General features: G+C 42.5%; 1 protein-coding gene across 3 annotated transcripts; it reads left to right on the top strand.

The window, feature by feature from the left end:
* Nucleotides 1-287: 287 nt before the first annotated feature.
* TRPV3 (transient receptor potential cation channel subfamily V member 3) lies at nucleotides 288-20,433 on the top strand. Of its 3 annotated transcripts, none has more exons than XM_027891573.1 (20): nucleotides 288-328; nucleotides 527-663; nucleotides 1,769-1,870; nucleotides 5,487-5,609; nucleotides 8,552-8,656; nucleotides 10,201-10,287; nucleotides 10,997-11,154; nucleotides 11,410-11,586; nucleotides 11,765-11,905; nucleotides 12,092-12,372; nucleotides 13,018-13,194; nucleotides 13,819-13,977; nucleotides 14,411-14,512; nucleotides 15,096-15,169; nucleotides 15,577-15,742; nucleotides 16,214-16,280; nucleotides 16,601-16,872; nucleotides 17,288-17,400; nucleotides 17,977-18,047; nucleotides 19,946-20,433. In XM_027891573.1, exons 4-20 carry the CDS (start codon nucleotides 5,491-5,493, stop codon nucleotides 20,002-20,004), a joined length of 2,328 nt encoding a protein of 775 aa, XP_027747374.1. In that variant the 5' UTR covers nucleotides 288-328; nucleotides 527-663; nucleotides 1,769-1,870; nucleotides 5,487-5,490; the 3' UTR covers nucleotides 20,005-20,433. The 3 variants fall into 3 exon arrangements, with proteins under 3 accessions (XP_027747374.1, XP_027747372.1, XP_027747373.1); XM_027891571.1 differs by having other exon boundaries at nucleotides 18,642-20,433; XM_027891572.1 differs by lacking the exons at nucleotides 288-328; nucleotides 527-663 and having other exon boundaries at nucleotides 1,726-1,870; nucleotides 18,642-20,433.
* Nucleotides 20,434-21,009: the final 576 nt, after the last annotated feature.

The raw sequence follows: 21,009 nt of genomic DNA, 5'->3' as shown, positions 1-21,009 counted from the left end.
GGCCTGTGTTCTGCTAAACCACACAGATCTGGGGGCTTTCAGATTTAGCTGCTTTCTGAGTTCAAAGTCCTGCTTGCTGCCAAACCCATTTTTCCCTCCTTAGCAGCAGAACTTCTGTTACTGTGGTTGATGCCAGAGGCAAAGCAGCAGTCCTCAAATGCACCTTCACCCAGATTTAATGAAGCTTTGCCTCTTTCCACATTTCTGTCCTCAGAGTGCCTTCAATTAAACAGCTTCTCCTGGTCTGTGCTGAGAACTGAGCTGCTGCTCTCCCAGGCAGGAGGAACTGGCAGGATCCAGCCCCTGTTCCAGGTCATGGCACCAGCAGGTGGGAGACCATCAGAGCAGCTGACTCTGGGCTGTCACGTGCTGGCTCAGGCAAGGTCGTTGGAGAAGATGGGAACTTTTCCTGGTACAGGGTTTGGAATCCATCACCACAAATTCGTGCTGGGCAAAGCTGGCTGTGTGCTCAGCACTTGCAACCAGAGGGATCCCCTGATGCCAAATCCAACGGGCCCAGGCACAGCTCCTGGGAAGGTGGTTCTTGCAGGGAACACTGCAGCGCTCCTGGCATTTCACACAGTGAAGAGCTGAGGCAAATGGAAGACCCAGCAGTCCTGTTTTTAAAGGTATCTACTTCGCAGAAGTGTTTACCTGCAGTTTGTAAGTATATTTAAAAGCCATATTGTTTGCATTAAAATGTCTAGGTCATGGTATCCTAAGATATTTTGGTTTTGCTTCCAAATTTTTGAGCTGCCTCTTACCAAAAAAAAAAAAAAAAAAAAGCCACCAAAACTCCACTAAAACTTGGCTCTTGCTTCCCTTGTCTGGAGTTGGGGAAAGATTCCTGTTCTGCTGCTTGCATAGTTCAGCTTAAACTCCCATCTAATGATGAAGTGAAGACCAGCAGCTGTAATTGTACCTTGCAGGTCTCACAGGCAAAGACACACAAGTTTTTAACATACTATTTCTGGTGATAAAGGAGGAACTCTATAAAAAGAGCAGAAGAACTTCTGCTCACTCTCCTGGCATGTCCCAGAACAGAATCCTGCATCAGCCATTGCTCAACAGCTCAGAATTAGCCAAGCTGAGAAATGCAGCACAGAGGAACACCAGGAGTGTTTATGTGAAACCCAACAACTGTTCGTGTTCCCACAGCCCCTCTGGGCACACATTCATCAGAAACTATTACAGGTGGGGAGAGATCTAAACACGCCCACCCTGGCGTGTTTTCCCTGGCATTATCGCTGTGAAATAAGATTTTTCAAAGTAACAGCAGAATCTCTGTGCTTGCTGGAGCACTCAGCAGGATCATTTTCTCATTTCTGCTTCGGGGTAGTTCCGTGCTATATAATAAACTGAGCATGACATATAAAGGGGGTCATTTACAACCCAAATGCATGTGCATAACCATTTTCCTTTGAAAACGGTGTGTAAACTGCAGAGCAGCGACGGGCTGAGATATTCTGCCGCTGCCATTAAGTCATCCCCGAGCAACTCGGCTTTAGTAACATTTCAGTGCGTAATTATTGCCTCTCTGTGTGTGTGTGTGTGTCATCCTGCTCTGGCAGCTGTGAGGTAAAGGCTTTGTTGTCTAGCGAGTTCCTCTCTGCTCCCTAATTTCAGACGCAGCGAACCCCGCGCGGCCACGGCTCTCCGGCCCTGCCTGAGCTCCCCCAGCCCCAGCGCCCTGGATGACGGGAGAAGGGTGGCTTGGCGGTTTTTAGGGTAGTGCCGAGCCTGAAGGTGGTTTTGCTTCCTCTGGCAGGTGAGCTCTGGATGTTGTTGTGGCACCAGCAGGGCCCCGCGTCGATCCCTGGGCCGTTCCGAGGCTCCTCGTCCCTGCCGGAATGGAGGCGGCGTGAGCAGGGTGAGTTCCCCGGGAGCTCCGTGGGTGTTGGGGGGCAGGTGATGCTTCTGGAGAGAGGGTGAAACCTTCCAGAGGCCAACACTGTTTGAACGAGCTGCTCAAGTGGAGGATGTTTCCCTGCCGTGCCCGTTGCTGTTTTTCCAGTTCCTGAAGCCTGAGCTGTGCCACGCCGGCTCCTTGGGAGGGAAGAAAGACCTGATTTCATTTCTGTTTATCAGCCCCCAAATCACTGCTGCACTTCCTGTGCCAAGGGGATCCAAAATATAACATCATACAGGCCAAACTTTATTGCATTCATCTTCCACTGGAAGCTTCAGTTATTGAGGAGATCGTTGAAAGGAAAAATCCCCAGGCCTGGTAGAATAGTTTTTATTTCGACCCAGTAAAAGTTCTTCTTTTTATTTAATTCAGAAATAAGCTTACAGCATTTTTCCTCAGGGAAAAACATTGCTTTTCAGAGTCTTTTAAAGCTTCTGTTAGGAAAAGCCTTCATAGGAAAGAACAAATTTCTCCCCGAGAAGCAAATGAATTTTTGATAGCGCCTACTAATGCCCCTCAAAAGTTTAAAAGTCTGACAAAATTACGAAACTCCTTCTGTCGAGTGAAACTTTCTGCTGATAGGACTCATAATGCTTTAAATAATGCATGAAAGTCAAAATGAAGTTTTATCAGCTTTCCCCTCAGGGAGGGGAATTTCTTTTTTATGAGCCAGTAAGAATTAGGTCGCAGATGCTGGAAGGTGTTGTGGGCTGCTGGAAGGATCCTGTGAATGGAGCAGCTATTGAGAGTCCCTTCCACTCCTCTGCCCCCAAGAGGGAAGAGTCCTTTGTGCCATGATATCACAGCTGAGGGTTTATTTTGATTTGTAGGATTCTCTCTTTAGCCCCTTCATTTATGGTTATTGAGCTCTAAAGATATAAATATGTAGGATTTTCCTTGTTCTCAGGCAAGCATGAGGTGAGTCTGTGATAGTGTGTGAAGTGCCTCCTGACTGTAGGAATGGCAGAATCCCATTCACCATCCCAGATAAATCCCCTGCTGGAGGTGAGACACCAAGTCCTCGCTGTCCTCAGATCCCCTTTGAAGTAATTCTTAATACTCCCAATCAATGCAGTGTTTCTGTCTCGCTGCCCACTTCAAATGAGCCACTTCCCTGGTGGCCTGGAAGGAACAATTAACCTGATAATGGGAGTAGAAAATAGTTACAATAAAAGACAAGGCTCCCTATTGGGTTACGTAAGAGGCACTACCCATGAGGTGACACTTTTCAGGCTGTTGCCCTGTTTTTCTCTACATGTCGGAGATTAGAGGCAATGATAGTGCCCTGGAAGCTGCTGATGAAAGCCCTGGCTTAGTTTTCCTGTAAGCACACAATTAATCGTGATTAAAACTGAAGCAGACGCTGCCTCAGCGCTGTAACGAGGTACCTGTGCTACTGTGCCTGCAGTTATTTACCTGTGCAGGCTGAGATCTCACTGAAATATCTGAGCAGCTCAAAGGAGGCTCTTCCCCGTGGCCACCTCGTGCTTTAGAGATTTAACCTTGCCCTTTGTTTCTCCAGCTCTTCCTGCCTCTCTCTCCGACCCCTCCGGCTTCACTCACCTCCCAGCTGTGCCCCTCTCAACTTGGCAACTCCTTTTGCTGACTCACTTTTGGACTTCTGAGTCTGTTTTCAGTTGTTCTCTTGCTTTAAAGTCACTCATTTAGTGCAGCTGTTTAATGCCCATCTCCATCATGTTCCAGTCCCCTTCTTTGTGATTTATGTCCAGTCTGCCTCTTCCCTGAGATGGGAAATGTCTTTGCCCATACACTGCTTTGTATTCTCAAAGTACTTAGCAAGAAGTAAATAGCAGAATTATTTATGAACTGAGTAAGACAACAGTCATTTGTTTTAGCTGTGTTAAGACTAAATGTTTATCAGTGTATTCACTGACACAACATGTGTCTGGAGACGACGTGAACTGCATTTCCAATGGCAGAGACAAAAACCTTTTTCCTGCCTCGACTGTGTAATATCCAAGTTCAGTTCTTTTGTGCCTTTACTGCAGTGAGAGCCACCCTGTACTTTGTATGCAAGAGCACTAAGTCAAAATATTTTCCCTTTATAAATTATTTCTGTGAAAGTTGTGATAGGAATTCTTAGGAAATGCATCCAAACCAGGCACGTTTCCAGGTTGCTCCAGTGTGAACACATCTATCAGCGGTAGGAAACACGATAAAAATTTGTTTCCGTGCCTGTTTCTTAAGCCAGCCTTTGCAAGGTAAGGAGTCCTCTCCAGTATTTGAAATTCCTGTATTATTTAGTGCCAAGAAACTCCAGCTGCACTCACATGTGTTTGGGCCCTGTAAGTTCTCAGTTCTCTCTATGTGGGACTGAAAATTCCCACAATTAAACATTTGTTGTTTATGCATTAATAGACTTTCATTCAAATAGCAGTGTCTTTGGTATTCCTGGCTCCACTCTCACGCCAGGTGTCATGTCTTTTCAAACACACCCCACAATCTGCTTTTGGCATCTTGATATTCCCATCATGAAGGAATCCTGGAAGGAATCATTGACAGCGCCGTGACAGGAGCAGAAAGTTTGTGTGTGCATTTGTCACATTAAGGAAAGGGGAGTAGGGAGGGAGGAAATGGGTGCTTCGTTTTGTTCCAACTTGCAGGCAAATTATTTTTGCCATTTGTCCTTGGGTATGGAGGGCACTCCCCTCATTTCCTTGGAAATGCGTCCCTGACCTCGTAATGGTTTTTACATTCAGTGAATTTTAATGTATCCTGAGCTCACCTTCTCGCTTTCAAATTATCCTGGGTGATTTAAAATGATGCCCTTGAGTGTCAGATTGAGAAACAGGGAGAGAGCTGTTCATTATTCCTCACAGAATTCATGCTGTGGGTGTTCAGAAGCAGGTAAAGTGCATCAAGATCCTTCTGTCTCATGGGGTGGTGACAATTTCCATCCAGTAGAATCATGATTTTTTTATTTTTTTCCTGAAGAAATGGTGAGAAATGTCAGCAGGACACAAAAATCCTGGATATAATCCGTGTGAAGGTTTAGCTGGGCTTAGCTTGGGCACTGAATTCAGTCTGTTACTTCAGCTGTTCTAACACAGTGAAAAGCTTCAGGGGTTTTTTTGTTCACTACCCTTGGTGTCTGGAACCTCCTTCAAATGTTGCATCAGTTGCACAGACCTTCCTGAAATTCTTCTGGAATTTACCACTTTTCTGAAATTGCCTTAGACAAGAGCAGATGACTCAGATGAACTGGAAATATTCACAAACTTTAGGGTTACCTCTGAAAGTCACTGAGCTCTTTGCTTCTCTGATTAACATCCACTGTCACTGTGATTGACAGATTCCCTTCAGTATAATTTAGGAACAGGCTTGAATTTATGGTTCTCCTGCTGCCACTTTTAATGGCATTCTCCTAAAATTAAATTTAATGAGTCGAGTATAAAAAACCCTCCTGCCTGGATACATGAAATGGTCTGTGCTTAACAACTGAAAAGTGAAAAGCCTAAGCAATATTTGTGTTTATTTGTGTATAAATAGGCAATTTGGTCACTATATTTTCTTCAAATGAACAGGAGTGGAGTAACTGTGAATCTCTCTACTGCAGGAACATGATTAAAGATAACAACGAAACTGTTCCACTAATGGGCAAGAAAACAAATCCATCTGGCACTCCCCCTTCAAACCAGCAAGAGAAAAAGGCGACTGAAAGCACTCCCACGAAGAAAAGGTAGGACTCCAGCTCAGCCTCAACCTCTAAAACTCCCTTTTTGGTTTGTCTCCTTTAGTTGATGCTTTGCACTGAAATACCACTAACATGTGTATTTACACTGCCAGTATGAATGAGAGAGACCTGGTGAACACAAGATGCCTCCACATGACCATGTTTATGCTGTTTATGAGTTAAGAACATGTTTGATATGTTTAATGGCACAACTATTTAACCCTTGGCCTAGAGACATCAGGCTCAATGCCAGTCCTTAAAGTCTGTTTCTGATCTATTTTGATTCATTGTTTTATAAAATATTCACTTTCATTCATAATTTATATTAGAGAATTAATAAAGGGACTAAGGGTTTATACTTAATATGAGTGGGGCAATAGAAGCTGTAATTCCTGCCTGATACCATGTTATTGAAGTCAACCTGCTGGCTGTAGAGTGAGCATGAATTTTCATTCATAAACTTTTCACTCTGGATAATTACTACTTATTAGGGCAATTTCTGAAACTCTGAAGGCCCAGGCAATTGTGGCTGTTCTGACATTTATAATTCTCAATAATCAGAGGAACCACTTCTCACACAGGAACGCTGCCATGAGTTATTTGAGACCCACTGCCTGGGTGGTCCAATTTGTCTTTCTGGCATTAAATTCCAAAAGAGGAGCTCTTTGGTGGCGTGGGGGGGAGACAAAGTGTCTGAACCAGCTCCTGATACACCCAGGACTTCAAAAAGGGGCAGTCCCATGGGAGATGGTGTAGTTATAAGAACACTGCCAGACTTAAACCCTCAATGACTTACCTGGTATCTCACCTTTGGTTTCGTGGCCTCAATAACAGCAACCCTGGGGGTTTTTCCCACCCCTCACCCAAGAGCTCAGGGTGTGGCCCACGACATTCCTGCGATCCACAGGTCACGTGCATTTTAATGCAGGGGTTTAACATGTGCCCTTAATTATGTGTTTGATCCTGTTGCTCCAAAACGCTTCCTCCAACTGTGCCACCATCACCACCAGCAGCAGCTGCTGCTGCTGCACCTTCCAGGCTGGCATCTCTCCCTCAGCAAAACATACAGGCAACGTGCATTTTCTTGAAAGACAATGTCATTCCCGTCTTGAAGGCCCTGGAATTTGGACTAACAGTATATAATTAAGTACAGGAAAACTGGGAGGAGGCTGCAAGCGTTGTCAGAGCCTGCTGATGTCTGTGGGCAGTGCACCAGGGCCACGTAAGCACTTGGGTATTTGCTGGCAGCTCTCCACCTGCTTTGCACCGTGGCTTTGGGGGTTTTTTCCCCCCCCCTCCACCCCATGATGTCCCCAGGTAACCCACATGCCAGGGTAGGGGAGGTCTGGCAGCCTCCAAAACAGGGGTCACTGCACAGCTGCTGTACCTGCCAGAACCTTCAGCAGGAACACTCTGCTGGCAAAGCAGGAGCTGCTCTGAGCCATCAGCCCGTGGTGCTGGCTGTCCCCTCAGGGGAGAAGGTCCAGCAAAGCCCAGACCTTGGCACTTCTGGCTTTAGGGAGCCTCACTGCAGCTTCCAACAGGTGTTTGTTCGCCTGTTGGGACAACTCCTGCACTTCACGGTCAGGGAATGCGAAAAAACAGGATGAACCCCCTGGTTTTGATCCTCCTCCCCAGTCCCTCTGCCAAGCCCAGACCTCAGTGAAACAGCAGGGACTGGCACCAGTGATGGGTCTGGTTCTGCCTGGGTTTTCCTTCCCCCCTGCCCAGGTATTTTGAGGGACACAGCCCCCGCTAACCAGAAGTGACGCTTTACTTGCTGCCTGCTCAGAACACGTTCACAGGCACATCTCAAATGTTAAAAGGTCGTAAAAGTTTAAATAACTACACACAGTGAATTATCACTTGGCTCACCAAGCTGTTGGAAAGTGAGATTAACTAGATGAACTGTTTTTAGCAAACATTCAGCAGGTTGTTCAATAGGATCCTAATAATATACTGCATTTTAGCATCAGCACACGTACTTTACTTCAACTGGGTTCTTTGGGAAAGATGCAGTTAAAAAAGAGAAAAAATACCCTGTGGACTAAACCATAAATATAAGTGAATTGGAAGCATTTTCCAGGTGACTACTGGAACATTTTTAGAAATGTAACACAGTTTCTGAACAACAGCCCACCTGGGAGTTGCTGCATCCACCACTGAAACTTCTCTCCCTCTCTTTGTGGTGAACTGTAGCAATGTTTTAGTGAGATCCAGTAATACCAAACCATTGATTTTTGCCTCTCAACTCTGCAAGATTTTAAAGGATGATATCTTCCTATCCTTTTCATTTACCTTCTCTGTGTTGTTTCAAATTTTATTCCTTTTTCACTAGAAATAAGTACATTTGTAATTTATATAATTATTTACAGGGGGGGAAAAAAGTTAAATGTCATGCATGACTGAAAAGAGGACACAGCCAGTCCTGGCTGGTGGAAATGCCTGATGTCATTTAACATGTGACCTTTCAAACTTTCTGATTTAATCATTATCACTGCTGATGGGTTTGAAATGATCCATCCTGATGGCTCCTGGCTGGAGAAACAGGGAGTAGGATGCAGCAGATTAAAAAAGCAATGGTGTGTGTGTGTGGCTGGGCAGTGGCTGGGGTTGCAGTTGGCTCCTTGCACTGGAGGAGGATGCAGGGCTGGTTTGGGGCTGCTGGGGTTGCTCTCAGACGTGTCAGGATCTGATGCCATGTGCTCTAAAAATACCTCAGGAATTTTGCCCATCTGCCAGCATGGAAAGAGCTGGGCACGGTGTTGGAGGTTGGGATCTCCCCAGGGGAAAGCAGATCAGCCTCTGTTCCAGCCTCCTGTTAGGTGATGCCAGGAAAGATTAATTGTCAAGCCTGTCCTAGGTACGTGCTCATAGAGCTTTGCTCTGTCTGTGGTCGGGCTTGCCTTTTCTTACTAATGTATTTTTAAATGCACTGTCTTCAACAGTTCCCACTTCTTCCTGGAGATTGATGGTTTTGAAAGCAATGCCACTCCAAATAACACATCTCCCCCTGTGTTTTCAAAACCAATGGATTCAAATATTCGTCCCTGGTAAGTTACAGATGCATCTGCAATAGTCATGCTGCAAATATATCTATTTTCTTTCCAGCAGCTTCTCCTTGTTTCTCCTCTGACTCCAGTGCTAGAATTTCACTTGACTTTTCATGCCTTTTGGTCACTTCAAAGACAGAACTTCACTGGAGTCAGCTGTTGATCAGTAGATGACTTATCTGTGAGTTCATTCCATGCAAGTGTCAGCAGTAGATAAATCAGGCCTCAGTTTTGAGTAATTTTAAAAGCAGTACTTTTTTTTATTCTTAGCCTCTCGTTAATGATACATTAGAACAAACTCCACAGCTTAATTTAGCCAAGCCTGTTCCCAGCTGGGTGCTGACGTCCTCCCTCTCTGCTGCTCATTAGCAATCAAACAACATGAAAATGCTGAGTCTGAGATATTTAAGGCAGCCATTTATGCTGAATGAATAGAGAGAAATTATGACTGGGAAGAATGCTCTTCGTTTTCAAAAACGTGTGAGGTACCAACAGCCAATAAGGATGAATAAGGGAAATATTTGACAAATCTGCCAAAAACCCGGAAAGGCCAAAGGTTTTTGTGTTGCTGAGGGGTGTCTGCTCAGCTCTTTGGAATCAGCTGACAGTCTGATTTTGGTTTCAGAGGAGTGGTATCCAAATTTCTGCCTCTCATTCAGGGACTGACCTGCACAAGACACACACAGAGCCTTTGTCACACATTCCCTGATGGGATAAAAGCAGACTCTGAGCTCTCAGCTCTGGTTCAGAGGGAAGGGAACACCTGCAGAGCAGTGCTGGGCACTTGCACTGCTGTCCATGCATCTGTTGTGTCAATGACTTACAGATCAGACTCTCTAAATTATTAACCTGAGGTAGTTCATCAAAATGAAAACAAAAATACAAGTAAGAAAAATTATAATGAGTTTTAAAGTCAGATCTGCTTTTAGGACTGTCTGGAAATTTTGTACAGCAATTACAATTGAAATCCTCTAAATATATTACCTAAATATGTATTTATGGCCCAGTCCCCAATTTCTTTTAGCTGAACTTTCCATCCAAAAAATGCTTCCATCAGCCACAAAATGCTCCTGAGTTGCCTGCAGTGTTCTGTGTGGTAAATCTTTTGGTAAATCACTTCCACTGGGGGCTTGCAACCCACGTGCTGCTACTGATTTAGCACTTGTTTTGTGGCAGATGACAAATTAGCACGTGAAAAGGAAGATTGTAGGCTTCAAACATTCGGGATGATGCATAAAATGCAGTGATCATTACAAAAATGAAGAAAAAACTTCTCACAGTTTTGGAATCCGGAGTGAAATAATATAACAGAAAGCAGATTGCTTTCCTAATGTGTTTTTCTTAAAAAATATAATAAAATCCTGGGAGTCTCTCAATTTTTACCCCTTATTTTAAAATTCACGTGGGAGATAAAATGCCAGAATTAAAAAGCACAATTTCAAATTAGACTCATTTCAACCTTGCTGTAGATCCTGCTTCCTACCCCCGACTGATTCTTTGCAGTTTGCTAAAGTATCTTTTAATATCTTTGCTGTTTTCTTTAGTGCTTCTGGAAATGGGGAAGACATGGATTCCCCACAGTCTCTTCAGGATGATGCCACTGAGTACAGCCCTAATGTAGAGAGTTGCTGGTGAGTGGAGACAGGAATGTCTCTCAGTACGTTTCCAGTGGATTAAGTTTATGACAGGGTAAATATTCCTTATTTTGCCAGCCACCTTTAAGAAAAAAAGGTCGTGTGTGTGCGCACTCATTTCTGATTCCTCTATGATTAAATGTTAGGATAAACAACTCTAATCTCTGCTTTCCTCAGATCTCATGTTTAGGGTGAGGATTCTTCATATTTAGACTCTGTTTTCTTGACCTACACACCGTAGGCACGAGCTGGGAGTGGTTCTGACTGGGGGAATTATTAAATCATTCTTATTCCAGAATAATGATCAGGAAAGTGGTGTGAGATAGGAGGTTAAAAACTCATCTTCTGCTGGTGCAGCTGGAGGGCAGCACCAGGAACCCCAGCACTGAAAAGTCAGCGAGTTGTGGGCAGATCAAAGAAGCATTTCTCAGCCTTTGTTCTAAAAGAATGGGTGAACTGGTGAGAACACAAAGCAAAATACTTGAAAAATGTGCTGGTTTGTTATAAAACACCTCAATAACCACTTACCTGCGAATAAGCAAACTGGGAAATGTTCTGTGAGATCCATGCCGAGATATATGTGGAAGCAGGGCGGGTATGGGTGGTCTGAGGCAAGTAATTGCTTTTTTTTTTCTCCTCTTATGTAAAAAATAACATTAAAAAATAGTAAATGGAATCAGGAATGTCATTACTTCTTCCAATCCAGTGCTAACATATCCCAAGGAGCTGAGCAGACCAGTGCCAGGAAGAAGCTTAAGCGATTCCTGTTCCGGGCAGTGTCTGAGGGGAATGTGGAGGAGCTGCAGTGCCTCCTTGGGGAGCTGAAGGAGAGATCCAGAGCCTGCACAAACATGACTGGGCCAGGTAAGGGGTGCAGATACCCGGGGGAAGATTGTTGGCTCTTCTGGCAGCACATTTGTAGCCTAAAACTGGGGATTATCTCAGTGCAGCAGCTGCTTCCATGTGAATTCGGGTCTATCTGGAGTCAGGGCAGTGGGATGTCCAACAGCAAAACCAATGGCAGATAGTTTATGTTCATGTATATCCTTCAGGTGTCACCCCTGATTAACAGAAGTTTAGTAAATCACGATGCTCTAATCCCAAAATTCGCTCTTGTAGATTATCTGATGAAAAAATTCACAGCTTCGGATACCGGCAAAACTTGTCTGATGAAAGCTCTGCTGAACATCAACCAGAACACCAACGAGATAGTGAACATGCTGCTGTCCTTTGCAGAGGAAAATGGTATTTTGGAGAGATTTGTCAATGCAGCTTACACAGAAGAGGCATATAAAGGTACTGCCACCTGATACCAGTTTCAGGTATATGGTTAAACACACCACCCATAAACACTCAAACGATGGTTTAAATTCCTAAACCAGCTTTTATTCATTTATTCACTGGTGCTGTTTGTTGTCAAATATCACTGATATTTCAGAATGTACTTCAGAGGTTCCTGTGTCTATTTTTCCAGGCCAGACAGCTCTAAATATTGCCATTGAGAGGAGACAGTACGAAATAACCCAGAGCCTCATAGAGAAGGGAGCTGATGTCAATGCTCATGCCCAGGGTATCTTCTTTAATCCCAAACATAAGCATGAAGGCTTTTATTTTGGTAAGTGGAAATGTGATCTTTCTGGAAAAGTTAAGAAGGAATAGCCAAAGTGTTTATAAAACAACAGCTTAAAACAATCAATATGTAAATTTACTTTGATGTATTAAGATTCTTAACACAGTCACTCTTTTATGATCTGATCTGTAATAAAGCATGAACACATGTTGCCTTTTTTGATTTTTCTAGGTGAAACTGCACTGGCATTAGCTGCCTGTACCAACCAACCAGACATAATTCAACTGTTAATGGACAATGCCAGGACTAATATTTCTTCTCAGGATTCCAGAGGAAACAACATCCTCCATGCATTAGTTACTGTGGCAGAGGACTCCAAAACCCAGAATGACTTTGTAATCAGAATGTATGACATGATACTGTTGAAAAGTAAGGACAGAAATTTGGAAACGACAAAGAATAAGGAGGGTTTGACACCACTGCAATTAGCTGCAAAAACTGGGAAATTAGAGGTGGGTGTTGTTTCAGCAGCATCTAAGGGAAATTAGTGCTCTGACACATCCTTTGGTTGTGCTGTTTATGTATCAGTGGCATTTAGTGAGCTGATCTTGTTTAAAATGCAAGCAAACACTTTCATTGCCACGTTGCTTCTACCCTTCAAGGTTTCCCTGCAACTGCCCCTCTCTGTGCAGAATATATGTTGTTTAAAACCAGCTTTGTAGCACAGAAACTCAGAAATTCTGCATTTATTACCACACTGCACTTGTGCAGTCTTTGAACAGTTTCAGGAAACTCACTGGAACTGCTCTGCTGTAGAATTTGGTTTTCATGCATCAACTGAGTTGTAAAGAATTGGCAATGAGATAATTTAGAAAAGAATTGATTAAGTTGAAGGAAGACATAAATGAACACGTGGAAAATCGTGCTTTTATGCTTTAGAAAAATGACTCTGACAGAAAATAGGGAGGCATTAGAAACTCTGTATTTAATTCTTGGAGGTCTTTCATCTCCTGCACACAATTACAAATACACTGACTTTGCACAGCTGTACAAAATGTGAGAGGTAAAATGTTGGGGTTTGGGCCTGGATGTTCATGTGATCTCTCCTTTCCCATGATCAACAGAGCTGCTCAAAAATGATCCTGTTCATGTTTTAGATTCTGAAATACATCCTGAGCAGAGAGATCAGAGAGAAGCCCAACAGGAGCCTGTCAAGAAAATTCACAGACTGGGCTTATGGTCCTGTTCAGTCTTCTCTGTATGACCTGACAGAGCTGGACACCACTGCAGACAACTCAGTGCTGGAAATCATTGTCTATAACACAAATATTGGTGTAAGTTACCTATTTTTAAAATACAGATCTACTTTTTTTTTTTTTTTTTCTAGCAGTGCACTCATTTCAGATGTGTGAGTTGATACATTCCAGTGAATCACTTGGAAAAGTCAACCGTAATTTTTCTTCTCGGTTTTTGTATCCTGAGCAAGATAAATTTTATCCCTCTGTAGATTGTCACCTGTAAGTGGATATGCATTCAGCTCCTGCAACATGGGCTAGGCATTTTGGGAATATCTTTTCCTGCATTAGAAGCATTAATTTACCTTGCACATAAGTATGGCCAAGCTGGTCAGGCCAAATAAACTTCATCTAGTAGGTGTGTATTTTTATGTGTTCAGGAGTGTGTGCTTTTGAAAGCCAGAATTTTGCATTTGCTGAGTTCTAATTCTGCCATAAAGCCAGAAGACCAGACGTTCACATGACAGTTTTAGCTTCATCACAATTTACTAGACAGAGAATGGCAGGTAACCCCAGCACGAGGGGGAACTGTCCCTTTGCATCTTGTCTCCATCTGACACATCTCTGAGTCTCTCTGGATCAGAAAAGATGAGAGAAATACACAAAATACACGCCTGACATTTAAGTTTTAACTGGTTTATTTTGGTTTTTTCCCCCCTGTAGAATCGCCATGAGATGCTGACTCTGGAGCCCCTGAACTCCCTCCTGCGAATGAAGTGGAAGAAGTTTGCTCGACACATGTTTTTCATGTCCTGCTGCTTTTATTTCCTCTACAATGTCACTTTAACATTAGTTTCCTACCACAGGCCTCATGAAAATAAAGTGAGTACAGTGACAGGACCTCACCAAATTTCACTGCCTTTTCAAAGCAGTTCTGGCTCCTGAATTGTATATAAAATGCTAAACCAGGAGCAGTTTTTGGAATATCTGGCTGTAGGGGGACCAGGCTCTCCCACATCAGGTCCCTGCAAGGAAGGAGAGCAGTGAGAGCAGATAACTGCCCCAAAATACAAATACATCATACAAAGACAGGCTGTTAAATTTCTAAAAGTGTGGTGAAGGTGTTTCTCTCTTAAGAGAGAAAAACTTCTGCTATTTCAAATATATTCCTGTTAATGGGGCTAATTCTTGAAATCCACCATGAAAAAAAACTCTGATAGAAAGAGGAAAAAACTGTGTACCCATTTGGGAAGGTTTCCTGTTGCTTTGGCTTTTACCCTTCAGGTAAAACTTTCATTTTGGACCTGTCTTGCAGGCTCCACCTTATCCACTGGCTCTGACACGGGGAGTGGGATGGCTGCAGCTGTCAGGACAGGTGATGGTTATGTTGGGAGCAATATTTTTAGCCATTAAAGAGGTAAGACTTTTGGTTAACAAATACATAAATAAATACAGAAAGAATTTCTCTAGATTTTTGAACATGCTGCTGCTGATTTTATTGTTATCCAGAATACACGTGGAGTATCTTTGATAAGTGTAATTTTTTAGGTCTTTGACACAATGCACCCCTAACTCAGAATGGCCCTGGTTGTATATTTGAATACACCTGTACTGCTCTGTGAAACAGCTGTGAGGGTGTTTTCCCTTCCAATTTTCAAGGCAGAGATTTCATGTTTTTATAACATCAACATTGTCAAATTACTGGCTTCGAGGACACTTTTGAATTAGAACTTCTAATGGAAAAAAACATGGTATAATTTTGCCAAATGCTGGAAGTCATTAAACCCAGCAACTGTTAAATTATGCCAGACATGACAGAATTTGAAACTTTGAAGTTACAGCTGTATAAAAAAACCCCCAACCTTATTTCTAGAAGTTATCATGCCTTATCAGTAGATGAATTATTTTAGAACACCGATGAAATTATTTTGAAAACTAGTTTTTTTTAGGCCTGTTTTCTCTTACTACCACATCTATATTTTATATATCTGTCTACATAGAGTGTAGCCATCTTTCTGCTCAGGCCCTCAGACCTGCAGTCAATTCTCTCTGATGCCTGGTTCCACTTTGCATTGTAAGTCTGACGTGCACATCTATATTTTATACTGTGTTTAAAATGCTTCTGTATCTCATGGTCACAGAGATGCTGCTGTAGAAGATGCTCATCTTTTTCTCTGGATTATCAGGTTTAGAGGGATGGATTTAATCTTAGCTGCAGCTTTTCTGTAACAGCTGTTTTGGGGAGAATAGTTCACTTTAAGAAATACAATCCCTATATATTTATGTACTTACACCACCTGTACTGATCTATTTTATTGTTAAAAAATAGTGACAATATTCCTGGGGAGAATACAAAGCAGTGTGCAACCTCAAACTGAGCATAAAGAGCAAAGAAGTCTTGTTTTCTTTTTTTTTTTCCACTGTGTTGTTAGTTTTGTGCCAGTAATTTTCTCTTTTACATATATGTTTGTTTTTTAACAGTTTTATACAAGCTTTGCTTGTGATCTTCTCTGTCTTTTTGTACTTGTTTTCCTACAAAGAACACCTGGTGTGTCTTGTTTTGGCAATGGCCCTTGGATGGGCCAATATGCTCTATTTCACCAGAGGCTTCCAGTCCATGGGCATTTACAGTGTGATGATTCAAAAGGCAAGTTTTTCTTTTGTTTGACCTCCTTTATAATCTTCACTTGCTCAACAATCCTTATCAAGTATATTCAGCAATTTGGGTGTATTTTAGAGTTCGTATTGAAATGTCTTATTTTCAGTGTATACATATTATTTCAGCAGGGCACAGTAGATAACTCCAGTGGCAGAATCCAGTTTATATCTTCAAATGGGCATTTTATTATATAAATTATGATGCTAAATATAATTGTGGGGGTTTTTTTAACTAATGTAGCTCTGCAATTTAATTGCATCACATGCTGTAACACATCAAACTCTCAGCCATGAGATAACAAACCAGACCTTTGTGTTTCTCCTTGGGACTAAACCAGTTTACTCAAGGAGAGCAATCTTACACTTTACTATGTGCCTCACCTGTATCCCTGCAGAATTCCTAAGCATAAAACTAGCCCCTCAATTTTAATTTCTGACAGCTGTTTTGTTGAATTTCCAGGTCATCCTGCAAGATGTGATAAAATTTTTAGTCGTCTACATCGTGTTCTTGCTGGGATTTGGTGTAGGTAAATATTACTGGAGAAAAGCACTGATGCTCTGTGTGAGTAAAAAATTTTAGCATTGTTATTCACAAGAATAATGAGATGAGAGCTCATATTTGGGGTTTCTTCTGGATATGAAGTTTAGGTGGGAACAGATGAGTCATTTGGCTCTTAATTACCTGCAGTTCCATTTGGATGTGGGCTCTTTCAGCTCCCTGGGAATCCCTCCTCTGGCTGCTGCTGGGCAGCCCAGGCTCTCTTTCCCAGTGCACTCTGAATTGTTTAGGATAAAATGCCATAAAGGATGACTGGGATGGAAATTCCCTCCTGCTTCTCCTCCCCAGCTCTCGCTGCCTTGATCGAGACGTGCCATGAGGGCGGTGAATGCCATTCCAACAGCAGCCTGGGACCTGTGCTGATGGATCTCTTCAAGCTCACCCTGGGCCTGGGGGATCTGGAGATCCAGCAGAACTCCAAGTATCCTGTCCTGTTTCTTCTGCTCCTCATAACTTTTGTTGTGCTGACTTTTGTTCTCCTGTTGAACATGCTGATTGCGCTGATGGGAGAGACGGTGGAGGACATTTCCAAAGAGAGCGAGCACATCTGGAAACTCCAGGTTGGTTGGGGAGTTCTGGGGAAGTGAAGATGCTCGGGCTAAAATCTCTTGAGCTGTGCCTGTGGTAACTCATGCTGACACAACAGGTTAGGCATTAATGATAATCCCCATTTTTATGTGTGGGTGAATAATGGAAATAACTCATTTCAGTATCAGAGATTTGTATTATGGCTTGGATTTCCAACCCATGCACTGTCACATACCTTTATGACTTGGATATGGTGTTTCACCCTTTTCCTAGGAATCTGTGGATCCCTATTTTCCCACACACACAATCAGTGATGTGCCACGTTGTTTGCTGTTGGTTGTGGATGGTGGGATGGAAGCTCGATGTTGTAATGAAGCTGCAAACTGTATATGCTGTGGAATCCCACAGTGTTGGGCATGGCTAACCAGACTCATTTGTTGTTAACAGAGAGCCAGAACTATTTTGGAATTTGAAAAATTCTTGCCAAAATGTTTGAGGAAAAAATTCCAGCTGGGAGAGCGGTGTAAGGTGGCTGAGAACGACACCAGGGTGTGTTTAAGGTAAAGCAAAGCTTAAATTACTGTGTTATCAGTTCTGCTCTGTAGGCTGCTTCAAGGTTACTTCTCCTCTTTAAAATATTCCTGGTACCTCTACAAATTATACTGGGAGTACAAAAATATAATTTGGGGTGGTTTTTTTTTTCCAGCTGTGACCAGTTGTTTTAAAATAGGGAAGGTGTAGATAATTTTTTGGTAAGAAAACAGGTTTTCATCTTCTTATGTTTTCACTGTGCAAGTATCTGGTCTGCTTGCAGTAAATGTTACTTTGTCATAAACTCCTCTGAATGTTAGCTTAAAAGTAATTATTTTTTTAAATTGATTTCTTTTTGATGAACACCATATTAAAGAATAATGCAATTTTATCAAAAATACTCAAGGTGAGATTCAAGCTGTACTCGAAATGTGTTAAATTATAAAGCAATATTAGTATTATTCTCACTTTCACATAATACATAACACTGCAAGGGACACTCAACCTTTTAGTCCCAGGAATATAAAGGAATAAAAGGGAAAGTGCAGCAATGTAGCTGGGAGATAATGCATGATAATAACACAACTTATACCCAACATAAACAGGATTAATGAAGTGAAGTGGACCGAGTGGAAAACACACGTTTCATTTATTAATGAAGACCCAGGGCCAGCAGGTACTGTGGGATCTTATGACACTGTATTTTCAAAATCTTTCCTTATAAATGCTTTGATGTAGTTTTATACCTTTAAAAAACATAAAATCACACAATCTAGATGTTCAACCACACTTTTATATGGTAGGGGAGCTGAATTATTTTTAAAGATTTGGAGAGAGGGTTGGTTACAAACAGGTGATGATTTGTGACAGGTGTTGGATGACAAATTGCCCCTCAGAAATGCTGAGCAGGAACTCCAAGAGTCTCCTGTGCTGGAGAGCTGTGGAGAAACGAGCTCAGCCTGAGGTGTCCAATGTCCCCCTGGCATCAGGAGCCAGGACACAGCCAGGGGCATGTGAGGATCTGGGAGGCTTGTTCTGAAGTTTCTTCTGGAGCCAATTAGCATTTCTATGGCTTAGAGAATGAGCTCAGCAATAAAGGGGCAGCCAGAACCATTGCTGTGGAAGATATGGTAGCAAACTGATAATTTGCTTTTAAATAAATGCATATTTTTAACAACGCCACCACCACAAAAAAAGATGTGCAAAACTTTGATCTTGCATATACAGTTTCTACCATATCCTGTTTTGTTTACAATGCATTTCTTTGCAGATCCAAGCAAAATTCAAGATGATAATTCAAGAACTAATAGCAAAAACACCCTGAATACGTTTGAAGAAATGGATGATTTGCCTGAAACTTCCGTTTAGCTTGTGCTGTGTTTGATCTGGGGCTGTTCTGAGGGTTAAAAAGCATCAGCAGTGGATGCTGGAAGCTTTGTGGGTGTTTTGGACAGCTGTAACCAGCTGGAACACAACCTTTCAGTGACACAGGCTGATGGCTTGAACCCATTCAGTCAGGGCAGCTGAGCAGAAATCAAATGGACTATTCACTGGTTCAGTTCCGAGCCTCTCAAACCATTGCTGTCCAAGTTTGTGTGACGCCACTCAAACTTGGCTCTAAGATGTGGAACTGGATAAAAAAAAAGGTCAAATGTGAGATATTTCTTCCTTTTGTGGAAAATTAAGGTCATCGTGATCCCAATCTGCTGGTTTTTTGGACTCTCTAACTCATGAGAAAACTCATTTTGTACTCTGACCAAAGTTAACTTCTTGTCATGGAGCAAAGAAAAAAAAAAGCATTTCAGTCCTGAAGACGACGAAATGAAGTAGGTTGTTTTGAAATAACCAAGCTCTGGATGCATTTGTAGCTTTTGCACTGACTGTCAGGGTTACTGGAGGCTCAGCCCCACAGGCTGGAGAAGCCTCCTCAGGTCCCAGTAGCTTTGCCTGCTCTGTTTTCCTCTGTGCAGTCCCCAGGGTGTAATGTGGTGTTTTTACTGCTCTTTATTTATTACTCTGTGTTTGTGTCTCCCCATAAGATAACAGGGCAGAAATATCACTCATGGGGGAGGATATTTCTGACCTCTCCCCACTCACGATGTCTTTACTCTTCCTCCTTGGCTGCTCCGTGCTGTTGCATCTTGCTACGTAAAATAAGTTATCAGCTTGGGTAGTTCTTCTGAATTAATTTCTGCATCCAACCACTTCAGGAAAATAAGTCAGTATTTCTTCCCCAAATGAACAGAATAAGTTCAGTGCAATGCAATCGCAGACTCGTGTTTATTCAGAGAACTACGTCATGCATTTCTGTAGCATTTTTTATTTCACTACCCGTGATGACCTAAGCACTGCGAATTATATTTTTAGTTTTCTATTTTATGTGTATATATAAAAAGAAACATTTGTTCTACGTACTTTGAAATTTCAATCAATACACTGTGTGTGTTCAGTGTCACGGCTTTTCATCAGACCTATTCACGTGGTGCCTGTTTTCAAGGTGCTGTTTTAGGCAAGACTCAGGGGGAACTCAGTTCTGTGTTTGGATGGTAACAAGAATTGCATTGGATTTTACAGCCAAGCCTGCCGTGGGCAAAATGATCCCCAGGACTTTGTTACGGCACAAGAGAGCGTGAGGGGAGGACAGTGCAGGGTTTGGGAATGTGGCCCTGGCTGCCCAACCAGCCTCCTGCAGATGCTGAATCCTGTGTTTCCTACCGTGGATGGATGGGAGCCAGTGGAAACCTTCGGTTATGTTTGTACAGGGCAGAGGAATTCGAGGGGAAGGACCTTCACAGATCATGTAATACCTGAGCATTGTTTGCCTTTCTTAGTAGGAAGTGGGAGTAGGAGAAGAAAAATTCTTGTGGTCTGGGAATCTTTCATCTTTGCTGGTTGATTTTGCATCGAAACTGCCAACGAAGGATTTAGGACTCCGCAGTGCTGTTTGGATCCTTTTCAGTGCCAGTTCTTGTACAAAGTTAAAAAAAAATAAAATACCTCTTCACACATGCTCAGGAGCCAGAAGGACCCAGAAGGACCCGTGTTTCTGTGTCACTGAACACAGGCTGTGCTGTGCTGAGGTCACCCTGGGAACAGGGGAAGCACAGACACCCTGAGGGATGTGCTGTGGGATGTCCAAAACTGAGTGGATAAAACTGAGGAAGAAGCTGAGGGGCTGTTTGTGAAAGTCCTTACTGAGGAAATGCCCTCCTGGTGTGGCCACAGAGTTCTAACACTGGCTCCTGTCTCGAGGCTCTCCCCAAGGACACTGTGAGTGATGACCAGAGCAAGTGGTTCTGTGCTTTTTATACAACGTTTATTTAAATTAAAGAAATAAAAGGTGTAACTCAAGAAACATTCTGTCTTCTGTTTTTATTTTATTGCCATAGGAGTTTACACAGAGACAAGGGAAAAAATACTTTAGATTTAGTAGGAAATAAGAAAGACATCACTTTTCAAAAGGTATAATGTGGGAGTTATCTGGACAATTGGTCTTTCAGTAAATAGTTAACTAGAGTATCCTTATGAAAGTTCTTAATGTTTATCACTAAATTGTCAAATATGTTAAAAACAACTTAAGAAAATAAATTAACCCCCTGTTTTCTTCTCCTTCTCAGTTCCTATGACAGACTTTCTCT

Source organism: Empidonax traillii, unplaced genomic scaffold (assembly GCF_003031625.1).
Source record: "Empidonax traillii isolate 1590-97213 ecotype Southwest subspecies unplaced genomic scaffold, ASM303162v1 scaffold322:size1131127, whole genome shotgun sequence".
In the NCBI taxonomy this organism is placed as follows: Eukaryota; Metazoa; Chordata; class Aves; order Passeriformes; family Tyrannidae; genus Empidonax; species Empidonax traillii.
This window is presented reverse-complemented; position numbering and strand designations above follow the sequence as displayed.